General features: G+C 36.6%; 1 protein-coding gene across 1 annotated transcript; it reads left to right on the plus strand.

The window, feature by feature from the left end:
- The first annotated feature begins 239 nt into the window (after positions 1 to 239).
- Positions 240 to 1,342, plus strand: LOC120089084. The gene is made up of 2 exons (XM_039046510.1): positions 240 to 374; positions 467 to 1,342. Exons 1-2 carry the CDS (start codon positions 240 to 242, stop codon positions 1,340 to 1,342), a joined length of 1,011 nt encoding a protein of 336 aa, XP_038902438.1.
- The last annotated feature ends 9,154 nt before the right edge of the window (positions 1,343 to 10,496 follow it).

The following is a 10,496-nucleotide window of genomic DNA, read 5'->3' on the forward strand; positions in this document are numbered from 1 at the left end:
CTTCTAAAGGCATTGTCCACCAAAGCTTGTACGCCTATACACCTTAATAAAATGGGGTGACTGAAAGGAAAAATGATCACTTTTTTGAGGTTGCACAGTCTCTCATGTTGTCTACTTCACTTCCATCTTACTTATGGGGGGATGCAGTTCTGACTAGAGCTCATCTTATTAATTGAATTCCTTCTCGTGTCCTCTAACTCTATACCCCTCTTGAATGCCTCAAGGAGTCATACCCTACCATGCGGCTTATTCCAGATGTCTCTCTTCTGGTTTTCAAGTGCATTGCCTTTGTCCATGGTCATGGTCCTAACAAAACTAAGTTTATCCCTCGTGCTCAAAATGTGTCTTCGTTGGGTATCCCCTTCACCAGCGAGGTTATAAATGCTTCCACCGTTCTTCCTAAATTCATCTCCATGGATACAACGTTAATGAGGATAAATCTTTCTTTCCCTTTAGTCATTTTCAGGGGGAGAGTACTAGTGAAGAGACTAACTGGTCTACATCCTCAGTCCCTATTAACCTTCCCGAACTCCTTCCTGAACCCATCCTAAGTGCCTATGACACTATTCTACCCAGTAGACAAGTCTCTTGGATAAACTACTACAGAAAGAATCTCATAAAGGAAATGGTGTCCCCTACTACTCCGTCATCTCTGGTCCATGAATTTGAACCAATGCAAGCTCAAGGTACTACTAGACCTAATAATAATACTAACTTGTGTGGTAAGGATGATATTGTTGATTTGGCTGAGAATGACAGGAATGATATGTTAGTTCTAGAGAACAACAGGGTTGCAGGTAGTGATGAAACTTTGATAGAAACACGAGAGGTTGAGATTCTTCCTCAGGATGGAAAATGTAATCAAAATTCCATTACATATAAGGAATCAGACAAACCAGAGGATTATGCTCTTTCTCTTGACATACCCATTGCATTGAAAAAGGGAACCAGATCCTGCACCAAGCACCCCAAGTATAGTTATAAGTCTTACAGTAATTTGTCTTCTAAGTTCAGGGCATTCGCTACCAGTCTTAATACAGTAATAATACCAAAAAACATACACATAGCCATTGAAATTTCTAAGTGGAAGATTTCTAAGTTCAGAGCTCTTGAAAATACCAAAAAACATACACATAGCCATGTTCTAAGTGAAATTTCTAAGTTCAGAGCTCTTGAAAAGAATAATATATGGAACCTTATTAATCTTTCTAAAGGGCATAAAACAGTTGGGTGCAAGTGGGTGTTCACTCTGAAGTATAAATTAGATGAAACTCTAAACAAGTACAAGGCCAGACTTGTAGCAAAATGGTTTACTCAAACTTATGGGATAAATTATTCTTAGACTTTCTCCCCTATAACTGAGTTAAACACGGTATGGATCCTTCTTTCTATTGCAGTTAATGAAGACTAGTCTGTCCATCAACTTGATGTGAAAAATTCATTTCTGAATGGTGAATTAGAAGGAGAGGTTTATATGAGTCTCCCTCTATTGGGAATATCCTAAAAACTCGCAGTTTTTAAACATTAAACATTTTCTATTTACAATAAAGTTATTATTGAAATTTTCTACCAATAAAGGTGTTATTAAATTGCATCCTTTTATAAATCCAATAAACTAATCCATGGATATAATATGAATATTAATATTTTATGTAGGGACATAAAAGAGGATCAAGTTTAGTATATAGCCAAAAAGGTCTATAAGTATATTGATAGGATTAGGTACCTTATCCTGGGGACACTATGGATGCGGCTCTCTTTGTATATTGGTACAAACGATGTGGTTCTAAAATCGTTCATGTAGAGACATGTGAGTGGGGGTATCCTATGCAAAAGATGTTTTCATAAAACCAGATAACGAAATAGTCACTTTTCTTTATAATAATCATTTACTATTAAAATTGACTATTTCAAATTCGATGACCTCAGGTAACTTGATCTTAATCCTGAGCTAACTACGAACTCTTGTCTATTTGAGATTATCCTTTAATCTGCATAGGTGAGAGTGGTTCAACATCACCGCTCAATAAGTCTCCCATTTTAATGGTAAGATCGGATAGATAACTGGGAGACGTAGTCTTGCAAGACAGAATTCACTCCCACCCATCTTAGGGTTAGCAAATTGATTATTTCCTTAAGTACCGATTACTGGTCTTGAACAAATGGGGCCTCGCCCTCTTATAGTAGAGAGGGATTTGACTTATTTGTTGGACCATAAACCAATTGTTCAATAGAGGTTCAGTGGAGACTTAAGGAACAAGATGTATTACATGGGTAAAATGGTAATTTTGATCCAACTGTAAATACGAACGACTTGTGAAGAATTGACTTATTAATTATGGTTAAATCAAGTGGACGAAAATATATCTACAGTGAGGAGAGTGCAACTACTGAGCTATAGTGGTATATCTTGGTAGTTAACAAATATTGATTAACGGTTTAAAGAGTTTAGGAAATTAATCTCAAATCATTAGAGCTCATGATCTGTAGGTCCATTAGGTCCCTTTACTAACTTGTAAAATGATTAAACCTTAGAATAACGTGTTGAGGGAATTTAACTCAATTTAGGGTTTGAATTATTATATTTGATATAATTGATATTTAATTAACGAATTAAAACTTACGGTACTCGAGAGTTGAAAATATTTAAATATGATCTAAATATTTGATGAGGTATTTTATTAATTCAACATTTGATATTAAATTAATTAAATTGGTTTAATTAATTTTCCATTTTTAATTTATTAAAATTCTGAATTTATGAAGTTCAAAATTATGAAATTAATTAATTTAAAATTTTGATTTATGAAATTGAAATTGTTAATTTTTTTAAAAAAATGATTTTGAAAATCAGTTTTAATTTTAAAATTAAAAATCATTTTATGTTTTAAAAGAGAAAATTTTGAAAATTAATTTTCCCACTTTCAATTACACATCATGTCACTATTCAAATGGAAAATCAAGTGACAATCCCATTTGCAATCTGATTTGCATGGATTAGTGTTTTATATTGAGGTTTAAAGATCAGATTTGGGACATACAAACTGAGAAAAGATAAAAAGAAAAACTTTTTTTTTCTTTCTTTTCAATTCTCAAAACTACTTCGAATTCCCCTCAATTTGAAAACCACGCTTCAATCTAAGACCTAAGATTAGTATAGAAGACTTTTGTGGTGGTCTATGGTTGAGATTGAAGAAGAATTTAGAGAAGAATCAAGAAAATTCGGTGAAAAACATCAAAGGTATGATCCTGAAACCTTAAGGTTTCACTCAGGGACACTCTGATCCTACATTGTTCACAAAAAGGTCAGTATCTGGGAAAATTATCGTTTTAATTGTGTATGTTGATGATATTCCTATCAGAAGATGATGCTGCTGAGATCACCAGGCTGAAAAAGAAAATGCACTACAAGGAAAACAGGAACTCCCGACGAAGTTAATATTCGTAGGGAGAGATGGTCTCTCCCGACGAAGTTAATATTCGTCAGGAGTTCCCCGAGAACTCCTGACGTTGTATAGGTTCATCAGGAGTGACCGGGGAACTCCCGATGCATCAAAATCGGCGTCGAGAGATCCCCGAGAACTCCTGATGTATTAAAGCGGCGTCGGGAGTTCCCCGGAAACTCCCGATGAACCTTCTAGGCCGCATCGGGAGACGGGTCTGGTTTAACCAGACCCCTCCTTCCTTCTCGTGCACGTCGAAGAACACTATCTTCTAAAAAAGAACCCTAGAATCGTAGCGCCCTCTCTCTCCCTGCCTTCTTTTTCCTTCTTCCCTTCAAACAATCGTATGCCCTGCCCCTGTTCTCGCCTATCCTTCCCCCTTCGAATCACACCGCCATCCGCCGCCGCCCATTTCATTTATATGTATCCAGGTTTCATCAAGGTTCGTGCACATCCATTTCATTTATTTTCTCTTATTTAAGCCATTGTTTTTAATTTCTAGCATGTTGGTAATGTTGGTAATGTTTAATTTTTAGCATGTTACTAATGTTGGTAATTAATGTTGCTAATGTTTAATTTATAGCAAGTTGGTCAAAAAATATTTATTTTTAAGGATGAATAAAGAATGGATTAAACTAAGGAATAAGTTATCAGTGGAGTATAGAGAAGGAGTATCACAATTCTTAGATATGGCAAGGTTTCATGTAAATGATTTCGGACGAATAAGATGTCCATGCAAGAATTGTATGAATTCAATTTGGGAATAGATAGATATCGTGGAACGACATCTATTAACATATGGAATATCTCTCTCATATTGTGAATGGGTATATCATGGAGAGTCAGTAAACTTATCTAGAAGTCATACAAGTCATTCAATAGAGGATGTTGAAGTAGATAGTATACAAAGTAATGCTGTCGAAGAAAATAAGATGTTGAATCTTATAAATGATTTACAAGTTCCAATTGAAAACGAAAATGCAAATAAAGAAAGGATTGAGAATGAAATGTCCTTTAATGGTCAAGAAAAAGATACCACGAACTTATTCGAGGATTTAATGACCGAAGCACGTAATGAATTATACCCTGGGTGTTCGCAATTTTCATCCTTAAACTTTTTGGTGAAGTTGATGCATATCAAAGTTCTGAACGGCTGGAGTAACAAATCGTTCGACATGTTGTTGGAATTGCTAAAAACAGCATTTCCAGCTGGCACCTCTATACCTACTTCCTTTTATGAAGCCAAGCGAAAATTGTGTGATTTACGCCTAGGTTATGAGTCTATTCATGCATGTAAATATGATTGTGTATTGTATTGGAAAGAGTTTGCATATTTGCAACAATGTCCTATTTGTAGTGAGTCTCAGTACAAAGTTAATGATGGCAAGGGTAAAAAAATACCACATAAGGTATTGCGTCATTTTCCATTGATACTGAGATTAAAATGATTGTTTTCATCAAAAGAAGGCACTTCTGACATAAGATGGCATAAAGATAAGCGAGTTGAAACGGATGATGTATTGCGACATCCAGTTGATGCAGAGGGGTGGAAATATTTTGATCGTGAATTCCCTCATTTCGCTTTAGATCCTTGAAATATTTGTTTTGGATTAGCTTCTGATGGCTTCAATCCGTTTGGAAATATGAGCACTTCTTATAGTATGTGGCCTGTGGTGATAATTCCTTATAATTTGTCCCCTTGGAAATGTATGAAGGAAACAAACTTCTTCATGTCTTTGCTCATACCTGGTCCAAAATCTCCTGGAAAGGAAATTGATGTTTACTTGCAACCGTTGATTGAAGAGTTGAAAGAGTTGTGGACAATTGGTGTGTGAACTTATGATTCTGTTGCTGGTGAGTTTTTTCAACTATATGCTACCTTATTATGGACGATTAATGACTTCCCTGCTTACGGTGACTTATCTGGGTGGAGTATAAAAGGTTATCAAGCATGTCCAATATGCAAAGAAGATAACTCGTCCTTCGGGATAAGAGGGAAAATATCATTTATGGGACATCGACGTTATCTTTCGAAGAATCATAATTGGCCTCGAAGTAGACAACATGATGGAAAAGTTGAACGTAGACCTCCACTAGTCGTAATGAATAGAGAAGAGATATTACAACAATTAAATACGCTAAACTTTTCTATGCTTAACAAACATGTATCGTAGCAAGATAGAAAAAAGAAAGCGAATTCTAAACTGGACTAAAAAAAGTATTTTTTTTCTAACTTCCATATTGGTCCAGACTATTGTTATGACATAAATTGGATGTAATGCATATTGAAAAAAACATATGCGACAATTTGGTGGGCACATTGTTAAATATTAAAGGAAAGACAAAGGATACAACGAACGCTCGATTGGACTTACAAGATTTGAAGATAAGAAAGGACCTACACTTGATATAAGTCAAGAATAGATTTGTAAAACCATACGCAGCATACACATTAACAAATGGTGAATGGATTTCGTTTTGTAAGTATTTGAAATCAGTGAAATTCCCTTATGGATTCGTATCTAACATATCACGATGTGTCAATGACAAAGATGGAAAAATATCGGGGCTAAAAACACACGACTGTCATGTGTTGCTTCACAGACTACTCCCTATTGGTATTCGAGCATACCTACCGAAGAATGTATCCACTTCTATTGTTGAGTTGTGTACATTCTTTCGCGACTTATATGCAAAGACAATATGTGTAAGTGATTTGAATAGACTACAAGCAGACATCATAGTCATACTTTGTAAATTGGAGAGAATATTCCCACTTGCCTTTTTCGATGTAATGGTACACCTTGAAGTTCATCTACCATATGAAACCAAAGTCGTGGTTCCAGTTAGTTACAGTTGGATGTATCCTATTGAAAGAAGTTTACGAACATTAAAACAATTTATACGGAACAAAGCACGTCCCGAGGGGTCTATAGCGGAAGCATATGCAATGAATGAATCATGGAACTTCTACCCACGATATCTAAGTGGGATTGAAACGAGATGAACGAAATGATGATAGCATTCCCAATCATGAGATATTTGTTGAATTTGAATTATTTAGGCAGAGGGTACGACCATTAGGGACGTCAACTTTACGGATGTTATCAGCGGAGGAAAAGCGTATTGCACATTGGTACATTCTCGACAATTGTAAAGAAATAACAGATTATCGAAAGTATGTTTCAAACTTTTTCCTTTTCTAAATTCTAGGATATCTCCTTTGATATAACATTTAAATGATAAATATTGTAGGCAACATTTGAGGATAATTCGTCGTGAAGCTCAAAGCGCCTCTGACTTATATATAAAACATCAACGCAAATTTCCCGATTGGTTCAGATCTCAGGTATACATAATCATTTTGTAGGCAACGGTTGAGGGATGATTCATTTTTCGTATTCATTTTTAATGTATACGTAATTATCAGGTTCTACAATGGCGCGAGAGAGAAGATATCTCCGATGATTTCTTCTCACTTGCAATGGGACCTTCGTCTGAGGTGCGCTCTTACAATGGATGCATTGTTAATAGGGTACGGTTTCACACTGTGGAGCGTGATAATCGTCGAGCTACACAAAATAGTGGAGTCCTAGTGACCGGGGAGATCAGTGAGAATACAAGTGTGGATAACAATTTCTATGATGTTGTAGATGAAGTATTAGATTTGCAATATGCGAATAGAAGACGCGTTTTCTTGTTGAAGTGTAGGTGGTTTGACACAGATAATAACAAAAGTAATAGAACACATGTGGATTTAGGATACAAATCAATCAATACATCACACTTTTGGTATGTCGACGAGCCTTTCATCTTTGCTATCCAAGCACAACAAGTCTTTTACATTGATGACATCAAACATGGTAGCAATTGGAAAGTTGTTCAAGTAGTCCAAAATAAACGAATATGGGATGTATCGGAAATGGATGATGTTGAAAACACACAACTAGATTTACTAGAAATTGTTGGTGGCGTCAGAGTGGATGAAACCATTGAGAAGGTTACTTTATGTAGAGTTGACGTTGATCCTACAGTTGTGGAAATACCAATTACTATACATGGCGATCATGGCTTCATAAACGATGATGATGAAAAACAATTATCTCCTAATAATAGTTCAAGTGCTGATGAATAATTTAAATTAGCTAGATTACGATGATGAGTAAAGATGTATCTACTAAATTCACTTTTTCTCTAGCTTACACGTATTTATTGTTAATTTAATATTGTTTTCTCTCTTTTGTGTTTGTATAGATACGATGTCAACCCCTAATAGGCAACGGGAGGCTAATGAAGAATTTGAGGAGTTATATCTAGGCAACACGATATCGTCTGTGAGTGATACTTCAGGTTAGTATATTTTGAAATATATTCTATTAACTGAAATACATCATAAACTGTTTAAAATTTTTTATTCTTCAAATAGTGGCTCAGCATCCAATTGGAAGAAGCGAGAGCACTCGCGGAACATCCAGTTGGAAAAATACGTACAAAAACATGGGAGGATCACAATCGTCATAAATAAGGGGGAGACGAAACCGTATCTCAACATGCGGTTCATTTTAGTAATGCGATCGGCGTCGCAATGCGATCCGCATTTCCAGTTCGGTGTTGTACTTTTGTTGAGGTTCCAAACGAGTTCATAGAATTGGCTAAAAGTCAATTATTGGTAAGTAATTATAAGTTTATTCTTTTACAGTCATGAACATCATCTATGCTCATTCTTCCCTCCTTCTTTTATAGGCTCATTTCGATCTTGATCTGTCCAATCAACGATTGAACCGTTTCATAGAACATCAAATACAGAACTCGTTCAAAGAATTTAGATCAGACTTGCACAGACATTATAGAAAATGTGGAGATCCTCAGCAAGCACGTGCCAGTTTGCCTAGTTGGCTTAAAAATAGGCTAGAAGTCTGGTACTTTTTGTGTGACCGCTTCGAGAGCAAAGCGTTTCAGGTACAACATTTATGATGTGTATCATTTGTTGCATTTACTAATACATCACACTATTGACATTTTTTTTTCCTTCAAATTTAGGAAATTTCTATGAAGCACCGGAAGAATAGAGAGAAATTGCCATTCGACCACGTAGGTGGATCAAAGTCATTCATCCAAATTCAGGCAAAGTTGTAGGTAAAGGAGGGTCGAAAAATAGGGCGTGTTGACCTTTTTAGGGAAACACACTCTAATTGTGGCAAGTTTGTGAACAAGGCTGCTGAAAGTGCACATGTAATATTTTTTTTCTTTCCTGTTGTGTTTTTTTTTTTTCACTTTTAACTTTAGTCGCTCGTCTTACCCATTTAATTATTATGTCTAGCATCAAATGTTGGAATTAGAAACCAGCCCCACTGTAGAAGGTTCTCAACCACTAACAGGGGATGAAATATGTGAGAGGGTTTTGGGTAGACGACCCGGATATTCAAAAGGTCTACGTTGGGGCCCAAATCCTAAGTCAAGAAGGAGTACCATGTCAGTAAGCTCATCATCTACTCAAGGAATGGAGGCGGTAGTGGATGAATTGAGAGTCAATTTCCAACAGTTTCAGTCAAGGATTATGGAACTCGAAGACGCTCACAAAAGAATGCAAGAGGAGCATGTAATACAAATTGAAGAAATGAAAAAGATGATTGAAGACATGGTACGATCACAGAGAGGAGACCCATGAAATTAGGTATGATTACTACATTAGTTATGTCATTTAAAGTTGCATTTAAATTAGGTCAATTTCCAACATGTTGCTATCCTGCAGTTATGGTAGTAAAGTTTAAGTATGTCTTTAGTTATATCATTTAAAGCTGCATTTAAATTAGGTTGCAGTTATGTTGCAATCCTGCAAAGTTTAGTTATGCCTTGATGTATAGAAAGCCCAATCACAGTCCCTCCATGCCTTGATTTCTCAAAATCCCAAAAACAGTCCCTCAGTGTCGCTCTCTCCATGGATCTCGCTCATCCCACCATGCCTTGATTTCTCAAAATCCCAAAAACAGTCCCTCAGTGTTGCTCTCTCCATGGATCTCGCTCATCCCACCATGCCTTGATTTCTCAAAATCCCAAAAACAGACCCTTAGTATCGCTCTCTTCATGGATCTCGCTCATCCCACCATGCCTTGATTTCTCAAAATCCCANAGACCCTTAGTATCGCTCTCTTCATGGATCTCGCTCATCCCACCATGCCTTGATTTCTCAAAATCCCAAAAACAGTCCCTCGGTGTCGCTCTCTCCATGGATCTCGCTCATCCCACCATGCCTTGATTTCTCAAAATCCCAATAACAGTCCCTCAATGTCGCTCTCTCCATGGATCTCGCTCATCCCACCATGCCTTGATTTCTCAAAATCCCAAAAACAGTCCCTCATTGTCGCTCTCTCCATGGATCTCGCTCATCTCACCATGTTTGATGTCTCAAAATCCCAATAACAGTCCCTCAGTGTCAATAGCTAGTGTCAGCAGTGAAGACTTAGACTTTGAGGATCATAACTTGAAATTCAACAGCTAACTAAACTTGAATTTGCTTTTCCATGAAGAGGAGGTACAAGATTCAGCGGCCTTAATCCCTCCATCCCACATCGAACTACCTCAAGATTAGTTTTAAAAAAAAAGGACAGCTTTGATCTCCCTTTCAAAAGCCTAATCACAGTCCATGAATCTCGTTCTCTCCCTGCATCTCGCTCTCTCCCTGAATCTCACTCTCTCCCTGAATCTCGCTTGCAAAGATGCCCTCAGCAGCTTCACACAGCCTTAATCTCGCTTGTTTTTGTTTCTTTCCCCCTTCCAACAATATTTCTTTACTAGATTTTGAGATGCATGCACAAATTCAGCCTTAATCTCCCCGAATCAAAGATGCATGCACTAATGTTATTTTGAGATGAGCTAGCCCTTCTTACATACTTCTCTTGCAAATTTAATTTTTACTAGATTCCAATCTAAAAGATCCATATAACATTTCAATGTTTTTGTTTTTTTTTTTTTGTAGAATGCTGTTCGGAGATGAATTGGAACAATTGTTGAAGATGCTATGCTCGAGAAGTGTTCTAGATGTTGTTCTCATTT

This window comes from Benincasa hispida, chromosome 10 (genome assembly GCF_009727055.1).
Source record: "Benincasa hispida cultivar B227 chromosome 10, ASM972705v1, whole genome shotgun sequence".
Taxonomy (NCBI): domain Eukaryota; kingdom Viridiplantae; phylum Streptophyta; class Magnoliopsida; order Cucurbitales; family Cucurbitaceae; genus Benincasa; species Benincasa hispida.